The sequence below is a fragment of the Dendropsophus ebraccatus genome, chromosome 9, assembly GCF_027789765.1.
Source record: "Dendropsophus ebraccatus isolate aDenEbr1 chromosome 9, aDenEbr1.pat, whole genome shotgun sequence".
NCBI classification, from domain to species: domain Eukaryota; kingdom Metazoa; phylum Chordata; class Amphibia; order Anura; family Hylidae; genus Dendropsophus; species Dendropsophus ebraccatus.
In genome coordinates, this window is record NC_091462.1 from 98,233,000 (window position 1) to 98,255,197 (window position 22,198).

Here is a 22,198-nt window from a genome sequence, read left to right on the forward strand (position 1 = left end):
TTGCAAGATTGGGATGTCACTGCGACTTGTGATACAATCCTGGACCCTGACGATAGGGCGGAGTCACTAATGCTGGCTCAGGCTGTATGATGGCTTTATTGCATCTTTAGACTTGTATTTTACTTTCTTTTCTGCATCAGAAGCTTGGAACACATTGGAGAGACAATTATTGGCAACAAGCGTTCCTAGAACTACTCATTTGCCTGTTAATCATCCTGTGTAAGGGTCCTATTCTACAGAGCGATAATCGAGCAATTATCGCTCCGTGGAATACAGACAACAATCAGCTAATGATCGTGTCATCGGCTGATCGTTTATTTAGGTTCAAACCTAAAATTATTGGGCACCGACTGTGCATCACTGCGTGGAATAGCGATGCGCGGCGGGCAACCGACAATTTCACAAGCACCATACATTACCTAAGCATGTTGCAGGGCTTCTCCTGCGCTCCTTCTTCCCCCCGGTCCCACGTGCAGCAGCTTCAGTGCGGCTTGTCTAAGATGACAGACCGCTCAGCCAATCACTGGCTAGGACCCCCGCGGCCATTGATTGGCTGAGTGGCCTGTCAGCTCAGACAAGCCGCACTGAAGCTGCTGCTGCGTGCGGAACCGGAGGGAAGAAGGAGCGCAGGAGAAGCCCTGCAACATGCTTAGGTGATGTATGGTGTTTAAACAAGGGCTGCAAGGACATCGGTAACGATGTCTCTGCATCCCTCGCTAAACGATTATTGGGCCATGGAATAGGACCAGTAAACGAGCGCCGATCTAGCAGATCGGCGCTTGTTTACATTATTGATTAGGTCCTCATCGGCCTGTGTAATAGGACCCTAAAAGTGTCAGCGATGAAAGGGTCAGGTAAAAAAAAAATAAAAAAAAAATCATTGTTTACCAGCCGCACATATCCCTGTGTAAAAAAGGGATGTGCGGCCAGTAGCAATGTGCACCCGTCACTGGATTGATTGTGCCTTGTAAAGGCACCAATCAGTGGCCTCGGTTGCGTCCACAAAGACCAAAGATTGTTCAGCTTATAAGGACCTTAAGTTTGTCCCTTTAGGGGTTATCCAACTTAGAAAAAAACATGGCCACTTTCTTCCTGAGATAACACTACTCTTCTCCAGTTCAGGTGTGGTTTGCAATTATCAACCTTTTAAACACGGAGCGATAATTCGCCCAATCGAACGATTACCAATTTCGTAGTAACAATATGTTTTGTATAACAATCAGCGTTTAGACAGAATGATATTTCGTTTGAAAAGATTGTTATTGCAGTCATTTTAAGATCTCTTAAGCCCATCTCCCACATACGGTGAATCGGTGAAAGACTGTTTAGACAAAGCGATCTGCAAATTTTCAGTGAACGACCAACGATGATTTGAGGACATGTTGAAATTATGAAAATGAATGATTTCTCGCTTGACGCTTGATCGTGCGTTGTTATCACGAAAATTCGAACGATAATTGCTCTGTGTAAAAGCACCATAATGTTGTTCCTGTAAAGAAACCACTATAGGTGGACTTGACAACAGCACACCAAAGAGAGGACCAAAAAGCCCACACCTAAGTCGTTCCCATATTAACATATAACTTTTATTTGGCTCTCACTAATAAAAATGTATATGTATTTCTTGTTAGATTTAAAACAGGCTCCACTGCTGTCCCTATGCAATAGTATATATCCCTAACAGGGTATAGTGTAGTCTAGGTTGCTGCATACTCCTGACTAACTAACAGATGGTACAAGTTATCAGAGGACAACAACAGGAGTGATGTTAAAATAATAACCACATAGCCCCTCATCTAGTTTCACCCATACATGGGCATCATCAGGAGGAGGGCTAATACATGGACATCATCAGGAGGAGGGCTAATACATGGGCATCATCAGGAGGAGGGCTAATACATGGGCATCATCAGGAGGAGGGCTAATACATGGGCATCATCAGGAGGAGGGCTAATACATGGGCATCATCAGGAGGAGGGCTAATACATGGGCATCATCAGGAGGAGGGCTAATACATGGGCATCATCAGGAGGAGGGCTAATACATGGGCATCATCAGGAGGAGGGCTAATACATGGGCATAATCAGGAGGAGGGCTTATACATGGGCATCATCAGGAGGAGGGATTATACATGGGCATAATCAGGAGGAGGGCTTATACATGGGCATAATCAGGAGGAGGGCTTATACGTGGGCATAATCAGGAGGAGGGCTTATACATGGGCATCATCAGGAGGAGGGCTTATACATGGGCATAATCAGGAGGAGGGCTTATACATGGGCATAATCAGGAGGAGGGCTTATACGTGGGCATAATCAGGAGGAGGGCTTATACGTGGGCATAATCAGCAGGAGGGCTTATACGTGGGCATAATCAGGAGGAGGGCTTATACGTGGGCATAATCAGGAGGAGGGCTTATACATGGTCATCATCAGGAGGAGGGCTCATACATGGGCATAATCAGGAGGAGGGCTTATACATGGGCACCTTCAGGAGGAGGGCTAATACATGGGCATCATCAGGAGGAGGGCTTATACATGGGCACCATCAGGAGGAGGACTTACTCATGGGCATCATCAGGAGGAGGGCTTGTGAACATTCATGGTCCTAAGCAGGGATCCAGTGTGCAGGATTTGTTAGAGATAAAGGGGGAGATTTATCAAACATGGTGTAAAGTGAAACTGGCTTAGTTGCCCCTAGCAACCAATCAGAATCCACTTTTCATTCCTCACAGACTCTGGAAAATGATCTGGTTGCTAGGGACAACCGAGTTAGTTTGTGGTCTGCAATACCATGGATCTGTAAAAGTCTAGAGCCCAAATTGCAAATAATTGTCTGTTCAACAGCTCAATAGGCCGTGTATATAGCTCATAGAGCGCTCTTCTCCAGGGTTTTACAGCTCTATAGGGGATGTATATAGCGCTCTTCTCCAGGGTTTTACATCTCTATAGAGGTGTATATAGCTCATAGGGCGCTCTTCTGCAGGCTGTGCAGCTCTATAGAGCATGTGTATAGCTCATATAGTGCTTTTCACTGGGCTGTACAGCTATAGGGCTACATCAAGTCTGTCAAAAGCATGGGGAAATGTGTATGGAACCAAGGGTGAACTTTTTATCTATAATTCCAACAGGTATTTTTGGCTAAAAGAACACCATATTCACAGTGACATATGGTGGTGTGCTCTTCATTCTAACCCCCCAACCCCAGGTTGATGCCACTTAAGGTTGTATCTTTTCAAATATGGTAACTTTTGGGGGTGCAGTATCGTTCTGCCAGCTCCTTACCATTTGTAGGCATTAAAGCGAATCTGTACTGGCATATAGCCGCCCTCAACCTGACTGTAGCACGTTGTAGATGTCCTCACGCTACGTCTAGAGATGATTGAACCTCGAGCATGCTCGAGTCCATCCGAACCCGATTGTTCGGCATTTGATTAGCGGGGGCTGCTGAGGCTGGATAAAGCTCTAAGGTTGTCTGGAAAACATGGATACAGCCAATGACTATATCCATGTTTTCCACATAGTCTTAGGGCTTTATCCAACTTCAGCAGCCACCGCTAATCAAATGCCGAAAGTCCGGGTTCGGATGGACTCGAGCATGCTCCAGGTTCGCTCACCTTTAGCCACCTCCAGTTCAGGGGTCAGCCTTTCTCCCGATGCGGTGTTTTAAAGAAAAACTTTTATTGCAGCAGCACGGACAGGGAGTCATTCTGACATGGCTTAGAGCAGTCATGTCAAACTTTGGCCTGCAGGCCAAATCTGGCCCACGGTGCTATTATTTTTGGCCCGCCAGCCAAATCAGTTTGAATTACATCTGGCCTACCATGGCTACTATAAACGAGACTATGGGAAAGGGCTGGCTACTATATAAGAGAATATGGGGAGGGCTGTCTACTATATGAGACTACTGGAGAGGGCTGGCTACTATATGAGACTACTGGAGAGGGCTGGCTACTATATGAGACTACTGGGGAGGGCTGGCTACTATATAAGAGACTATGGGAAAAGCTGGCTACTAAATAAGAGACTATTGGGGAGGGCTGGTTACTATATAAAAGACTATGGGGGAGGACTGGCTACTATATAAGAGACTATGGGGGTAGTCTACTATATGAGACTACAGGGGAGGGCTGGCTACTATATAAGAGACTTTGGGGGAGGGCTGGATACTATATAAGAGTATGGGGGAGCGCTGGCTACTATATGAGACTACGGGGGAGGGCTAGCTACTCTATGAGACTACAGGGGAGAGCTGGCTACTAAGTGGCTATTAAGTGGCTACTAAGTGGCTAAGTGGCTATTGGGGAGGGCTTGCTACTATAGGAGACTATTTAGGCGGGCTGGCTACTATATAGAACACTTGGGGGGCTGGCTACTATGTTGGGCAATTTTAAAGGGATTATCCAGCGCTAAAAAAACATGGCCACTTTCCCCCTACTGTTGTCTCCAGTTTGGGTGGGGTTTTGAAACTCAGTTCCATTGAAGTAAATGCAAACAGCACCTGAACTGGAGACAACAGTAGGGGGAAAAGTGGCCATGTTTTTGTAGCACTGGCTAACCCCTTTAACAACAGTTTGTGGTCACATATGGGGAAGCTCCACATTGGGTGGCTATTCTCCTGTTTTATTTGCAAGAATTAGAAAACTGAAACAACATATTATTCGGAAAATTGCCATTTTGCATTCTTATGGCCAAATTCAAATAAATTCTATGGAACGTTTGTGAGGATCAAAAGCTTACCTCATAAGCTTCTGTGAGGGGTGTAGTTTCCAAAATGGAGTCCCTTTTTTAGGGGCGATTCTTTATGTTTTTGCACTTCATCTGCTTTCCAAACCCAATACACTGCATAAAAAACACCCTAATAAAAAGCAGCTTGGAATCCACAGTAACAGACAGCCAGTGTGGACCCGCTGTGCTACCAAACCGCTTTGGCTTTGGGCCATAACTAAAGAGCGGAGTCTTAACAAACCAAGCTTTGATGGAAATTAGTAAATCTATTCTGATGCAATGGAGGTCAAATCGTGGTTTGTTGTCATGTATACCTGAACTTATGAGAGAAATTCACAGCTGATCCAGCAGTGACTGTAGGGCTAGGGGTAAGCTTATTTCTCCCGAAGCAAAGGAAAGTCACCGCCCGATCTCCACTGACATTGTAGTGAGCAGCAGGTACATCTGTCAAAGGTCTAAAATGTATGGAACCTTTAGATGGAGGACCAAAGAAACTCGCAAACATGACCAACTCACTGCCACAAAGCTAAGGCGGATGACCTGGAAGACCTGGTTGAGCAGGAACAATGTGGGCTTGGTGGGCATCCCAGAGAAGCCCCACACACAAAGTTCTTTAAAAACTGGCTCCTCTCGGATTTTGGGAAAGAGACTCTAAAACCTATCTATGCAGACAAACTCACAGGGTACCATCTCAGCCGCAGGACATTATTGTGAGAGCTGCTAGAAATACGCCAGAGATCACTATGAATGGGCATCAAATCTCTTTTTTCACTGACAAGTGGTTTAAAGTTAAAACCCACTTCACTGACCTGAAAGATGTAATACAGTTACTGGATGCTTATGATACCCAACTCGGCAGAAGAGAGTAGTCCTCTGATTGCTGACATTTATAGATTGTTGTACTCTGCTGCCATCCAGTGGCTATACTATGTACTGCTATTATGGTTCATTGTGGTTGCGAAAAGCTTTATGTACTGCTATTATGGTTCATTACCAGATGCGAAAACGAGTCAAGTTACATATTCTCTGCTTGCGCACGTTTTGCGGGGATTGTGGTCACTGACCGGCACAGTGATGTTTTTTGGTTAGGGACTCATGTGTATCAGAAGACCCGCACGTGGTACATGAGGCAATATGGTTTGGCCAAATTATATACTAACTTCTGATGTTGGTTTTAAATGTAGCTGAATAAGCTTTCGTGTCAGCCATGGGTACGATGTGCAGCCATTTCTGTCTTTTTGGCTTGTGCATATTTTATGTATTCTGTCCCTTTTTTCATTGTGGCTAGCACTCGTGCTTTGTAAGACCCATGTGATCCAAATTAGCAGGAAGCACCTGTGTACATAAGGGGAGGATCTCCTAGTATTCTCCCATTCTACCTGCAGAGGAATGGAGAGAGGTAAGAGCTTGTTCACACTTGTGTTGCTTGGCATCCACTTTTTCCACCGGTGGCACCTGTGGGGTCTGGGGGGGCCTTTTAGGGTCTGGTCCTGTGATAATGGGGTTGCAGGGCCATTCCGTGGCCCCCCTTCTCTGCTTGCGCACATTTTGCGGGGATTGTGGTCGCTGACCGGCACAGTGATGTTTTTTGGTTAGGGACTCATGTGTATCAGAAGACCTGCACGTGGTACATGAGGCAATATGGTTTGGCCAAATTATATACTAACTTCTGATGTTGGTTTTAAATGTAGCTGAATAAGCTTTTGTGTCAGCCATGGGTGCGATGTGCAGCCATTTCTGTCTTTTTGGCTTGTACATATTTCTGCACAGAAATTTCATGGTTTGGATTGTGGAAAAAATGACACCAGAGATATTTTTGTTTAGAATAAGAAGCAATACACTTTTATTACAGATCTTTATTAGGATGTTATTTGGGGGGGGGGGGGGGGAGGGTTTACCAGCATTGCACCTGAATTTGGACTGTACAACAGCAACAAATCCAGCTAAAAATCACAGGTGAACACCATGGCCGTTAACACCCCCTAGAGATAGTACATATACTATTAAAAATGTGGCCTGTGGCTCCAGCCCCAGTGGAGTGTCACCGCCGAGTTATCCACAGGAAGGTGAAAAAAAATCCTGAGGAAAAAATAATTCCTTATTAATCCCACAAGTGGTGATCGGACATCACCCTGGATCACGTCTATCATCTGCCTACCGCTGCTGAACACCGCTTATTTATAAGGGGACTATAGGGTAAACCCTGCCTCATGTAGAAGATCATCCTCCTGCAGACGTCCTTAGCTCCTCCTCAGCTCTTCTTGGGTGATGGCTTGATCGTCCGGGCAGCCCATGGCAGATAGCATCGGTCTGCTATTCCACAGAGCGACGTCAGCAGATCGCTATTATATGAGTCGTTTGTCTTTCAACATGCAAGAACCACCACAAAAAATTATCCCTAAACCAATCATATACAAAGTGGGGTCTGTATACTGGACCATACAGGAGCCACAACTAGGTACAGTGTGCCATAAAAGCATGTCACCTGCCCTATAGTTCACACTGTTTAACAGAATTATTCATGTAACGCACACAAACACACAACGCACACAAACAATTATTAATGTAACTCTCCCAGCGTGCTTCTGTCACAGTGTGACATCATCAGGGGATAAGGATACAAGTTTGGGCCCTAACGAAACCAAATTACCCACTGGTCCCATATGTTTATATCACAATGCGACATCTGGATAGTATGCTGGCCAGTCCTTATATGTGGCTGGATTACTGCTAGGGTCCATTACACAGAAAGATTATTTGACAAATTATCTGCCAAAGATTTGAAGCCAAAGCCAGGAATGGATTTGAAAAGAGGAAAAATCTCTCTTTCCTTTATGACCTGATCTCTGTTTATAATCTGTTTCAGGCTTTGGCTTCTGATCTTTGGCAGATAATCTGTCAGATAACCTTTCTGTGTAAATGGACGCTTACGTACAGAAATGACTGCAGCGGCAGATTCTGGCAGATCTCCTGTGGTTGATGGATTTAGCTGTTTCTGCAGTGGCAGAGATTTGCATATATGTAATCACAATGCGTACAGACTAAGAAATCAATGAGCTTTTACCACACACAAATAAATTATAATTTTGTCCCATAAGGGTCTAAACTTGTATCCTTATCCCCTGAGGATGTGACAGAAACACGTTGGGAGGGTACTATACATTCTGCTTTGCATAACACCACATAACTCAATATACATTTCCTCCTTTTACCCCCTACATCTGTGTCCTAGTCTTTATTCTACGTTATAAAGGTTATATTCGCCCCAATATCATGTTGGAAAGCACATGTATCCAAGGCTCAGTCATCATGTTTATCAATGGCCGTGCAATGTTCCCAGGATTATTGGCTTTGGATGTATTCTCCAGCATGTCTGGACACCCCCTAACACTATGGACCTTGATGGGGCGTCCTGTCTCATAGAAATATTGTTTTTACCATGGAAATGTACTGGATGTCAGATGTAAAGCCTAAATGTGGTGTGAACATAGCCTGAAGGGGTTGTCAGCTCTTTTCTATGGCTTGTTCTAACGGTGTTTTTACACAGAGAGATTTATTTTTTAATCCAAAGCCAGGAATGGATTTGAGAAGAGGAGAAATCTCAGTCTTTCCTTTATGATCTGTTCCTTGTCTATAGCCTGTTCCTGGCTTTGGCTTCAAAAATCTGTCAGATAAATCTCTCTGTCTAAACACGCCATTAGAGGGGTCCCCCATGATAAGCCACATAGGCCCAGGCCAATCAATGTGTGACACCAATCAATCATAACTAAGGCTGAGCTCTGATTGGTTTTCCCAGTTCAATAACTGATTGATAAATCTGGGCTGCAGGAGTTCATTTCCCTTACAGCGCCTCTACAGGGGAACTGAAGCATTACACCAGGCTATGTGACGTATAGAGCGCCGCTATAGTGAGAGGGAGACACGTGACCTGTCCCATGCCACCCCGTGACCTTCCTCTCCGTCCTCATTGGGTGTACCAGGATGGCGTCACACATATAATATGGGTGTAACAAGATGGCGGAGTGACTCCTCTATATGACGTAGAATTCGCAGTCGGGCTTGTGATCACTAAGTTCCCTCGCAGTATAGTGGGAAATCTAATTATTATATCAGTTTGGAGCCCGGCTCTCGGTTCTGCCGTGCGGCTCTTCTATCTCCTTCCGGGCACGTGTCTATGGTTCCCGGGCCGCTCTCGCTCGCCTGCCGGAAGTCGCTGAGTCCCCCTCCAGGCCGCGGTGCAGTGTGGGTAGCGGCTGTCAGCCATGGCGTCCCGTGTCCTCTGTGTGTGTGTCCGCGCAGCAGTGCGCCCCCTGCCCCGGCGCTCCGTGCCTGCCCTCACCTCCTCCGCCTGCAGGCAGCGCTCCTCCCTGGCCAGAGCTACAGCCAGCGCCCCGGTCCTCGGCACACAGGTACAGCACGGGGGCCGGGGGACGGACAAGGCCAGCCAGGGGTCACCTGGGCTCCGGGGGGGGGCTGTGTGTATCCGGCATTATACATGAGGGACCCCAGGGCGCAGGGTCACGTGGGCTCCCCTGCATGTCCTGACTGTAGTGTCCTGACATGTGCAGCTCCATAGGGATATACTGATTTTAAGGAATTGTTCATTTTTATTAAACTCTCTAGGATTTTGCGGTTAAAGAAAAAAAATTATCATTTTATAGTGGAGTGTGATCTCCTCCTTTATCTGTGTGGATGCCAGTGTTATAGTGGCTCCAGCTGTTAGACTGTTATAATTCCCTTCATGGAGGACAGGTGATGGGTTATACATCAGAGCAAGTTCCCTCTGAGAAGTAATAATGCTGGAGATCTGAAGGTTAAAGGGGTATTCCACTCAAACATTACATTTTGATATGTTGCTGCCCGTGGCGAGACTAACAATTCTTTCCATAATTGTTATTATCTATTCAGTCTCCTTCTCCCAGTTATGAGCTGCTTCTTTCTGCTGAAGACACAAAAATCTGTGCATGAGTTTTTCTCTCCATCTTCCTTCTGAGATGGCTTATGTAGGCAGATCCCTGGCAGGCTTTACCTGCAACATTGTAGCTTCTTTGTAATGGTGGGAGGGGATTATTCTGAGGTCAAGTTTATAATGAACTCACTGTGATTAACCCTCCCAGTATTACAAAGAAGCTACAATGTTGCAGATACAGCCTGTCAGGGACTTGTTTACATCAGCAGTCTCAGAAAGGGAGGGGGGCGGAGAGAAAAACTCACACACAGATTTGTGTCTTTGGTAGAAAGCAGCAGCTGAGAACTGGGGGAAGGAGACTGAATAGGTAATAAGTATGGAAGGAGTTGTTAGTCTCCCCATGGGCAGCAATGTATCAAATGTTATGTTTGCATTGAATCCCCCTTTTAAGGAACACTGATCCAGTCTGTGTGCAGGATGGGTTTGCTGCCTTTAATATTCACTGAGAGCAAACAGATTTGTTTTTCCAGCATGGTGGGTGGTAATGTTGTGCAAACCCCTTTCTTGATTATCTGATGAGTCTGTCTGGGGCAATAAGTCTCCTTACATCATGTGACAAATCCTGTACCACACCAATGCCCTATCCAGGTGATGGCAGCTCTTTCCTCAGCAGAGTTTAAAAATACCCCTTAGAGTATACAAACAATATCACCAACGAGGCCTTTATAAAATGCCACACTGAGCACCATTATTCCCTCTACAACCCATACAGAGCCTGTAAGATTACAGTGCAGTTACATCTAGTTACTCACAGGGAGCATCTTGTCTAATTGGAGTCATTCACTTTTCTTTTTCTTCTACATCCGTCCCATGCGCTCCACTTTTGATTGATGTCAGCCATTCTGGTGCCTTCACTGATAATATATATATAATAATGTCTTTTCATCTTTACGTTTTGGGTCATGGGAGCAAACATGTCCTAGAAGGGTGTTGTCCGCCATATGTGCCAGAGCAGAGAGCTGCCAAGTAAGAGTGGGCATCCAATATGATAGAGCAGATGTGGCATCCCATTGCCAAACGTTCCCACATACATACTGTGCCGATCGCTCTGACAGCCGCCTGTACAAAAATAATTTTCCCATCACATGTGACAGATCAGTTGCGTACATTTGAGAGTGAAAAGTCCTTCTCATTCATCTCAATGGGAGGGTTTTTTCAGTAAGTATGTCCCGGTTCCTGCTATATCCATTCAGATGAAGGGCAGTCTTAGAGATTTCTGTGACAAATATTGCCATCTCCCAACCTGACTGCATATCGCACAAATCTGCTATCGCTTTATCACCTATGGGACCCCCACTGATTGTGAGAGAGAAGGGGCAGGCTAGTGTTCCTGTATAGCTGGTTAGTCAGGGGCTGCTGGGCAGGGAGATCTCAGAAGAGAACAGATCAATCTGCGTCTCAGATCCCAATCAGTTGTAACCTCACATCATATCCTGGTGATATGTTCTTACTTCATTAGGGTGGGTTCACACAACGGAATCTGTGAGGATAAGTTCCTGTGGATTCCGTTGCAGTACACATCTCTGCCTGTGCCATAGACACCATTCTATGGTCAGGCCGATACCGCTGTCCGCCAAAAGAAGTGACTGTCAGTTCTTTCGGTGGACAGCAGAATCCGCCCGACCATAGAATGCAGTCTGAGGCACGGGCGGAGAGACATGCCTTTCAGCTTCACATCAAACCCCTGAGAGCGATTCACCCAAATATATGCCCACAGTACCATGTCACCCCTCCTGTGCAAATTAGGCCCGTTCCTCTCTCCTTGACATGCCCAACATAGGTTTATCTGATGGGTCCATCTTATTTCCAGGCTACGATCGACTGAAGTTACAGGCCCAAAGTCTAAGGGTGCCTTTACACAAACAGATTTATCTGACAGATATTTGAAGCCAAAGCCAGGAACAGACTATAAACAGAGCAGGTCATAAATGAAAGACTGAGATTACTCCTTTTCTCAAATCCATTCCTGGCTTTGGCTTTAAAAATCTGTCAGATAAATTTCTCTGTGTAAACGCACCACTGAGAGAGAATCTGTTCCCTTCTATATGTGTCAGGTTCTGGCGATTATCTCAAATACAAAGTATATAGAAGTAATGCAGAATTCATTGTCCAAAAAAAATAAATAGTTTTTTTACCTTCTCAGGAAAAAGCTATCTGTGCTGATTATAAATGCGATACCACATGTCTTGTCTCCGCAGGTCTCCGGCTCCTTATATCAGTCATGTCGCCAGTACAGTGGCCCTCCTCCCCTCACCCTGGAGGCCATCTCCGAGAGAGTATTATATGTATTGAAGTTGTATGATAAGGTTGACCCAGAAAAGGTGAGTATGGCTGATGCATTATGGGAGTTGTGTTGGGTTTATTCACACTGTCCTGTAATGCCGTCTACACAAGTCACACAGTAAACTCGCTCAATTTTAGGAAATGTCATCCAGGCGTTGCATCAAGCCGCCGAGTTAAAGGGGTATTCCAAGTTATAGTAACTTCTCCTGCAAGGTCTGCAACTACTGGGACCCCTTATTTCACTTGCCCCATAGCTGGCAGCTTGTAGAGATCATGAACATCCAGACTCCAACTGATCAAAACTTTTGACTTGTCTGACAAGTCAAATGTTTTGTGAAATTCTAGTAATGCTTTAAATAGGGTTGTTCACCAAAATTTATTTTCTTTCAAATAAACTGGTGTCAGAAATTGCCAGAGATCTGAAATTTACTTCTATTTAACCCCTTAGCGACCCATGACGTATCGTATACGTCATGGTGCCGCTCGGGGTGTTCAGAGCGGGGTCCCGCCGGGACCCCGCTCTAAACGGCGCTGATCCCGGCTGATAGGTACAGCCGTCCAGGGCCTCTATTAGCCGGCGCGGGTCCCGTTGCCGCGCCGGCTAATTAAGCCTCTAAGTGCAGTTGTCAAACCTGACAGCTGCACTTAGAGGCTTCAGACCTCACGTCCCTGGTGTCTAGTGGGACGGATCTCCCCCCCGCGATCGCATCCCCCCCGTTCTTCTGCCCGTGCCGGGCCTCAGCGTCGGAATGACGCTGATCCCGGCTCGGCAATAGATTGCTATGGCCTGCAGCAGGCCATAGTAATCTATGACCGATCTAATCGATCTTTGCTGTGTATATACACAGCATTGATCTCTATGAGAGATCAGTGCTGTCTATATACAAGTCCCCCAGGGGGGCTTCTAGTTACAGTAAAAAAAAAAGTAAAAAAGTGTTTTTATTAATAAAAAATCCCCTCCCCTAATAAAAGTCCAAATCACCCCCCTTTTCCCATTTTATAAATATAAATTAATAAATAAACATATTTAGTATCGCCGCGCGCGTAATCGCCCGAACTATTAATTAATCACATTCCTGATCTCGCACGGTAAACGGCGTCAGCGCAAAAAAATTCCAAAGTGCAAAATTGCGCATTTTTGGTCGCATCAAATCCAGAAAAAATGTAATAAAAAACGATCAAAAAGTCCTATATGCGCAATCAAGGTACCGATAGAAAGAACACATCATGGCGCAAAAACTGACACCTCGCACAGCCCCATAGACCAAAGGATAAAAGCGCTATAAGCCTGGGAATGGAGCGGTTTTAAGGAACGTATATTTGTTAACAATGGTTTGAATTTTTTACAGGCCATCAGATACAATATAAGTTATACATGTTATATATCGTTGTAATCGTAACGACTTGAGGAACATGCATAACAAGTCAGTTTTACCATAGGACGGACGGCGTAAATGCAAAACTCCCCGAAATCAAAACAAATTCGTTTTTTTTTCAATTTGACAGCGCAAATGATTTTTTTCCGGTTTTGCAGCATATGTTATGGAAAAATTATGCCTGTCATTGCAAAGTACAATTGGTTTCGCAAAAAATAAGCGCTCATATACGTCTCTAGGTGTAAAAATGCAAGCGCTATGGACTTTTAAACTTAAAATGGAATAAGCAAAAGCGCAAAAACGAAAATAGGCTTTGACCTTAAGGGGTTAAAAGTCCTTAAGTACTTATCAGCTGCTGTATGTCCTGCAGGAAGTGATGTATTCTCTCCAGTCTGACACAGTGCTCTCCGCTGCCACCTCTGTCCATATCAGGAACTGTCCAGAGTAGTAGCAAATCCCCATAGTAAACCTTTCCTGTTCTCCAGACTGGAAAGAATACACCACTCCCTGCAGGACATACAGCAGCTGATAAGTATAGGAAGGGTTAAGATTTTTTTAATAGAAGTAAACTACAAATCTATATAACTTTCTGGCACCAGTTGATTTGAAAGAAAAAAAAAAGGTGAACAACCCCTTTTAAGGGAAACTAGGTACATAGCCTGGCTAAAAGATATGTACCTATAGGCATTTTGATGCTAAACCCCTAAGAGAAGCATTGTCCGGTGATCTGTAACGCCATTTCTTTATACATTATAATAATTGTAATATGTAAATGAGGTCCCTTGGTGCACTGAGGACTTTCTTCAGTGCATTGGTCTGCTAAGCCTCTTCTGCACCTCCTACTTATGCATATGTATGTATGTCTAATGTAGTGACATCCCCCTGGCCGTAGATCCAATGCTTGTACAATAACAGCATGTTGAATCTTGAGAGCTGAGGGGAAAAAGACGTCACTTCATTATAAATGTTTATACCTGCAACTTCATATGTAGGAACCTGCTGTTAAGTTTCCCTTTAAAGTGACTCTACCCACAATCTATATCCCCCCCCCCCCCCCCCCCCCCCCCAAACCGCTTGTACCTTCGGATAGCTGCTTTTAATCCAAGATCTGTCCTAGCGTCCGTTCAGCAGTTGATGCAGTTATTGTCCTAAAAAACAACTTTTAAACTTGCAGCCCTGTGCCCAACAGAATATTTGGGGGGTCAGATTGTGTGTACAGAGTCGCTTTAATGGTGCTGTTAGTTTTTGGAAATGTAAGTCATTGTATAGGAGAAAATTCTTTTCTCAATAGGATTGATCTGGTGGACTTGGCTTTATGCATTTTAGATCTGCATTCTTTCTATATAGAATGTGTCCCTTATACTAAGCCATACAGTCCCATTCACGCAATGCTTTTATACAGCTTTGTTTTTTTGTTTTTCCCCCAAATGTCTTATAGTTCTCTTCTCTATGAACTGGATCACTATTGTATCTGCACTATAGGGATCCATAATGCTCTGCTCCATTAGCCATACTTATTGCTGCTTCCCTTTCCTTCCAGCTGTCAATCGGCTCCCACTTCATGAAAGACCTGGGATTGGATAGTTTGGACCAAGTTGAGATAATAATGGCAATGGAGGATGAGTTTGGTAAGAAGAATTCCTTTTAGTATATGTGTGTGTATATGTCTGTGTGTGTGTGTGTGTGTATATTATATATATTAATGTGTGTGTGTGTGTATATACATATACACACACAAAACATTTTCTATTACAGATGTGCACATATGTATTCCTACCGGAAACCAGTATGGTGGGCTTAGATAAGTATGGGTGGATGGTTGGTTAGTATATCTTGCAAAAATCTTGGAGAGGCTTTTTTTTTTTTTTTTTTTTAATTTGTACTTGGGATGGGGAAATCCAAGATTTAACTGGCCAAAACTAACAGAAAAGGCATTTTATAGCTGACTGTGGCAGCTAATGTTAGGCAGCAGTTGCAAAGGCAGATAAGGTCATGGGGCATCCAAAGGGGCGTAGTTCTACGCCACAGTACAAACCATTTGGTGCCATAGTGCTACATTTTTGTGCAAACCACTAGGCAGGCGGCACAAAGGATATTGTACAGATATTGAAAGAAAGGAAGGGGCTGGAGAGCGTCCAGTGATAGGCAACCAGAGTAACAAATAGAATGGGCGGACTACTGGAACCAGATAATCTATAAACACTTCCTGCTTCTCCATACACACGAATCTTTGGCGTTCCTAGACCCTTCCTTCACCAACATAATTGTCAGTGGAGATTTGGGAGTACCAAACATGCTGCCAGCTGCATGCAAGCCATAATGGGTCCTCTGGTGGTTTGCTAGGAGCACATCTGAAACCCCAAGACCCTCCTTAAAATAATAATTATACAGTGGATCCACCTCATTTCAGTTTCACTGGACTGTGCCCAGGTAATGTCCAGAGGTGTCTCCCCTCACTCCCTGGCTGGCTGAGTGGGCATCTCTGAGCTGGATCGTAATGTCACAGGGCCAGGAGCTACAGGAGACTGATTAGGCTCAATAATCTGCAGGGGAAAGGCGAACAGATGTATTGCTGCTTTATTGTGGTGTGTTTTGTTTAATATATATAAATGTTAATTTAACTGGAGTTATAGATTTGTAAAATACTTCTACTAAAAAATCTCAAGACTTCCAGTACTTATCAGCAGCTGTATATCCTGCAGGAAGTGGGGGATTCCTTTCTGACAGTCTGACAGTGCTCTCTGCTGCCACCTCTGTCCATGTCAGGAGCTGTCCAGAGCAATAGCAAATCCCTATAGAAAACCCTCTCCCGCTCTGGACAGTTCCTGATGGACAGAGGTGGCAGCAGAGAGCACTGTGTCCAACTGGGAAGAATCCACCACTTTCTGCAGGACATACAGCAGCTAAGTATTGGCAGGATTGAGAATTTTTTTAATAGAAGTAAATTACAAATCTAACTTTTTGGTACCAGTTGATTTTGAATTATTTTTTTTTTGGCCGTAGAACCCCTTTAGCCTTGTAATGATCACCAATACGCCTTAAGGCAGGCGGCCCAGCAATCACTGCATGTAGTGCTGGTCTCGATCTCACTGCTGGATATTGCACATTATAGTCCCCAAGCGGGGCTTAAAAAGTGTTAAAAATGAAATAAAAAATTATCTAAGCGTACAAAAAGCTTCACCCTATAAAAGTATAAATCACCCTCCATTTCCCATATTTTAAATAAACAGTAAAAAAATCCCACAAACCATATTTGATATTGTGTGCAGTATTGTCTGAATTATCACAATAAACCATTATTGATCCAACATGGTGGCCGGCAACGAAAAATGAAGTCAAATGCCAGAATTGCATATTTTTAGTCCTATCATCTGTATCACCTATCCTATATAAGAATCAATGTTGCCCCGTCACGGAGGGGAGATAGTCACACTGGGAGCAAGCGGACCCACCTCCAGTGCTTGGTGTCGGGAATAGAACGGCGCACGTAAAAATCTTAAAGCAATGTACCTGATAAAACATCCGCTTTAAAGAAAAAGCACATTATACAATAATTGTGTATGTTTAAAAAGCCATTATACAAAAAAAAAAAACTATTCCGAGAATATGGAGAGCCACGTTTTTTGGGGGTGGGATGGGCATGCAAGCTTGTTTTACTTACAAGATATTACGAATATAAGACCCTGTTCCCATCACATTATGGCCCTGTGTCATGAGGAGACTCTGTATACCTCCATCTCTCAGACGGCTGCACCATATCACACTTTATGGCTTTATTCACACTGTGTATGTAGGCTAAGTAAAGACGCTGCAGGTTCATTAAGCAGATCTGCACCTGATTTTATACACATTGCCTTATTTAGTGCAGAACTCTGCACGTTGTGCAACTGATCTACAGTGTGTGAATATATCCTAAGGTTTATCAGCTGCGGATTATGTGCGTGTGGTCATACCCTAAACCCTGCACAGCAGGATACATTGCATGCTGCCAGAGATCAGGGGACGTTCTGGTGGAGTAACTGTCTGTGTGGTAATAGTCTGTACATGGTAACAAGCTTCCCTGGGGAGTCAAGTCTTCCTCTTCTCCACCTGAGCCCTCTCCAGAGAGGCAATGCTGCCAACTCTTGCTCGGTTCTCAAACACTTTTTGGGCCCCCAGTCTTGAAGTACTCGGTATCTTGAGTGTTTTTGAGAGCGTGGATGGTGCGTTGTACCTGGTGAGTTTAGCACTAGTGAGGCTTCACATACAGTACAGTATTGTATTATAAGACGGCTGGAGTGCATGTACAGTACAGTAGTAGTACAGTCAGTGCACCACCACCCCCCATCCTGTACTATATAAGACTGCTGGAGTGCATGTACAGTACAGTAGTAGTACAGGCAGTGCACCATCATCTCCCATCCATTACAGTGCTGGGATGGGTGGGGGACTCTACAGATGAGTGAGGAGTTAGTGACTACTGTACTATAATTGCTGGTTTTGTTGAATGTTTCTTGTATCTAATGTGCTGTACAGTATAGTGCTGTTCTTTAACCCCTTCAAAACAGAGCTCTTTTGATGCACAAAAGTCCGGGTCAAATTAATGCAATGTGCTTCCCCGCCTTCTAAGAGCCATAGCGCTTTTATGTTTCCACCTACAGGGCTGGTCGGGGTGTCATTTTTTTGCGCCATGATCTTTTGTTTTTATTATATTGGTGTAACAGAAAATTTTTGATTTGCTCTTTATTAATTTTTTTTGTGATTATATAACTTAAAGGGGTTATCCAGTGCTACAAAAGCATGGCCACTTTCCCCCTACTGTTGTCTATAATGGGTAAGGGGGTCTTTTAAACTTTTATGGGGGGGGGGGGGGGGGGGTTATAAAGTTTTTTTTTTTTTTAATACTTTTGAAAACTTTTTTTTATTACACTTTTATCACTCTCAAAGATGTCATAGCATAGATCAGTGTTGTTCGCGATCTATGTATAGAGCCTGCCTTAGAGCAGACTCTACACATAGATCGCCGATCCGACACGAGGGAGGTAAGGAGCTTCTCCCCGCCTGTCGGCACATGCGATCAGGACCCCCGCAGCCATGTCCCAATCAGATGCTTGATCTGTCACTGAGCACCTTAAAGCCTGCGATCGCTGTAGATCGTGGCGTTTAAGGGGTTAATGAGTCGACTGCAGGATCGGCGCTGACTCATTATCTGCGGCCCCGAAGACTGATGTGAGTGGGATGGCTCTCCCTGCAGCGCTCCCGCTCACACTACCCCCGTCAGTACATGAATGTATATATACATATTACTGACGCGACGCGATTTAATAGTTCGGGCGATTACGTGCGCGGCGATAGCAAATTTATTTTATATTAATAAAATGGGAAAAGGGGGGTGATTTGGACTTTTATTAGGGGAGGGGATTTTTTATTAATAAAAACCCTTTTTTTTTTTTTTACTTCAACTAGAAGTCCCCCTGGGGGACTTGTATATAGACAGCACTGATCTCTCATAGAGATCAATGCTGTGTATATACACAGCAAAGATCGATTAGATCGGTCATAGATTGCTTTGGCCTGCTGCAGGCCACAGCAATCTAATGCCGAGGCAGGATCAGCGTCATTGCGACGCTGAGGCCCGATACGGGCAGAAGAACTGCGGGGGGGAGAACAGTCCCACTAGACACCAGGGATGTGAGGTCTGAAGCCCTTCAATGCAGCTGTCAGGTTTGACAGCTGCATTGAAGTGCTTAATTAGCCAGCGCGGCAACGGGACCTGTGCCGGCTAATAGAGGCACTGCCCGGCTGCAGATTGCAGCCGGGAGCGGTGCCGTTCAGAGCGCCCCAACGGCACCATGACGTACCAGGTACATCATGGGTCGCTAAGGGGTTAAACTGGGCACTTTTCAATGCAATATAAGGGTACTGTAGGTAATTTTTTATGGGGTGTGGAACCAATTAAACACATTTACATTATTTCCTATGAGAAGACACTGCCTTCCCTGAACTATCTCTTCCCCAGAGAAGTGGTCTTTGATGGTTATAGCAATCATGCATTGGGAAAGTTTTAATGTAGATTGTCCAACGAGACCAATCCGTATTCCCCTCATTGTCTATGATATTGTAGTGGTTTGCTGTAACAAGCCCTGGCGTTTCTTAAAACAATCTGTATCCACTGGGTCAGTTCTCCTGTATAGGACAGCACTGGGATTTTTAAATGACCGTCATTACATTGACAGGCCACTAGGTGGCGAGCACTTAAGCATTTTTTAAATCTGAGCAGCGGTTTGGTTTTGCTGGGAGGCGTACGTGATAGGAATAACAAATATTACTGTACACACAGGGGGGTGAACTCACACATATTTGCTTTTTACTTCAAAAGGCAAAGTATCCCCTAAGGATCGCTGCCTGTCTCTTTCTGTGAAAGTCCAATAGATTTCCTATAATACAGTGCCCATCCTTTTGTTTGTTAGTCTTTGTAATCCTACACTGTATAGCAATATTGGATTAGGCATGAGGTTTCCCGATGCTCTGACATTTTCATACGGTGGGGTCCAATGATGTTAGGCAGGACCCCCCTCCTCCTGCAGCCTCAGGCCATCCATATATTACATTGATGTCTATCTGTATAGAGAAATGAGCAGCCAAGGACATCTGCAATCTGCAAATAAAAGGGCTGTCTAGGGGGGGGCATCCCTTTAAGGGGGTAGGTATGGGTTCAGTTCTATGCTTGCTTTTTAATGCTACAGTCTATATAGGTTTTTTTTTCAGAATCTCTGTGCAGCAGAAGACCATGATGCCGTCCATTCTCGTCTCCTTCCTCCTTACCTTCGCCCTTCTGCTGCATTGTGGATTCCTTTCAGGAACGGTTACTTTTAATTATCTGTGTCACTAGGACAGTCTCCGGCACGGTGACATGTTTTCCCTGCATGCTGTGATCTCTCCTCCTGCCACCCACTCCAGTTGCTAAGATACTGGATTGAGCGCAAGCATCGGTAAACACGTGCAGGGAGGCAGCGTATCCAGAGCTTTCATCTCCATATAGGTGAAGATGGTGGAAATCGGTTGCAGCTGTGTTCCCTCCTAATGAGCGGCTCTCCAGCGGTTGCCGAACTGCAACCCCCATCATGCCCCGACAGCCGGAGGCTGTCGGGGCATGATGGGGGTTGTAGTTTTGCAACTGCTGATGAGCCAGACCCTATGCCAGTGATGGCTAACCTTGACACTCCAGCTGTTGCAAAACTACAACTCCCATCATGCCTGGGTAGCCAAAGCCATATCTTTGGTTGTTCAGGCATGATGGGAACTGTAGTTTTGCAACAGCCGGAGTGTCAAGGTTAGCTATCACTGCCCTAGGCAGAACACAGACTAAGGCTGTCAGGGCATAATGGGGGTTGTAATTTTGCAACCGCTGGTCTACCACACATTAGGCGGAGTACAGACGAAGGGAAGGCTGTCAGGGCATGATGGGGGTTGTAGTTTTGCAACCGCTGATGAGCCACACATAGTGAAGGGGGGGGGGGGGGGGGGGGGGTCAGTGCCGTTCAACTGAGTGATTCACACAGTCAGTGGCTGAATTGAACTATTACGCTATACATCTCTCCATCTTATTCCTTGCAGGCTTCGAGATTCCAGACGCCGATGGTGAGAAGCTGATGACCCCACAGGAGATAGTAGATTACATTGCAGACAAAAAGGATGTATACGAGTGAAGTACATGTGTTAGTTCCTCTGTTCATTGTAAGTATGATGACCCTTTTGCAAGTCGCGACTGACTCAGTCAGTCTTCACATCTATAAAAGCCTGCTCCTGCTTTTACATTTTACGGCATTGCGCATTTGTATCGGTAAAAGGGCGTGAGCGTCAGAATGAGGAATAACTTTCTCTTATAAGTTACGGTTAAGAAAAGGTCATAAAATATCAATTGCTGGATAAGCGGAAGCAGTTCAATTCTTCAGAAAAACAGATTTTTGGAGAGCGGCCCTTGGCCCTGATTCTTCACTGAGTATTGAGCTTCCTGTGCCGGCACTTGACACTCACCCTGTCTGTCCTGTGGCAGCAAACGCAGAATAACAATGAGCGAATTTTGTTAATGGAGCCCTTTCTTTGTTGATAGGGTGGTTATCCAGCCTTAAAAAAACATGTCCGCTTTCTTTCAGAAATAAGGCCTCGCCTGTACTTAGTTTGAATGTGGGTTTTTCAGCTCTGTTCTATTAAAGTTAATGGAGCTGAAATGTAATACCACACACAACCTGAGGACAGGGGTGGTGCTGTTTTTGCAAGCTATAATAAAGCTTTAATAAAATTATAACTTTTGCAACCGTAAAGGGCAAAACAGCCCTTATGCCGCCATGAATGGCTGTGTTGGGAACTGCAGGGCTGCTCAAGCCAATTATAGCACTACTGACACAGAAAGGTTCCCAAAGTGGAATATATATTCTAAAGGTAACATGTAATATATAGACATCAGGGGAGGCTTAGTATCTGCATGCAGCAGCATCGGTGATGTGTAACCATGCTGAGACCAGGGCTAGAGCAGCCCTGCAGTTCCCAACACAGCCATTCATGGAAGCAGAGGTGCCTCTAGTTTGTATAGCTGTAAGTATTTTGCCTTTTTATAGTGTTCTTTTATTACAGCTGTCTTTCTCCTGCAGGTTGCTGGGCTAGGCGTGCTGTGACCTCGCCTGCATGCTGGGACTGTGGCATCGTGGCTGCTGTCACCCACTTCTTCCAGGATTCTGTATTTAATTTGTCCAAATGTGTTGGCCTTTAATAAATGTAAAAAAAGAGAAAAAAAAATAAACAAACCACTATCCTGTCCATCCGTCATTACAGTGGGCCAGATTTCAAATAAAATTTGTGACATA

General features: G+C 44.7%; 1 protein-coding gene across 1 annotated transcript; it reads left to right on the top strand.

Annotated features, from left to right (window-relative positions):
* The first annotated feature begins 8,922 nt into the window (after window positions 1–8,922).
* NDUFAB1 (NADH:ubiquinone oxidoreductase subunit AB1) lies at window positions 8,923–22,151 on the top strand. The gene is made up of 5 exons (XM_069982071.1): window positions 8,923–9,136; window positions 11,895–12,017; window positions 14,896–14,983; window positions 20,952–21,071; window positions 21,986–22,151. Exons 1-4 carry the CDS (start codon window positions 8,990–8,992, stop codon window positions 21,041–21,043), a joined length of 450 nt encoding a protein of 149 aa, XP_069838172.1. The 5' UTR covers window positions 8,923–8,989; the 3' UTR covers window positions 21,044–21,071; window positions 21,986–22,151.
* The last annotated feature ends 47 nt before the right edge of the window (window positions 22,152–22,198 follow it).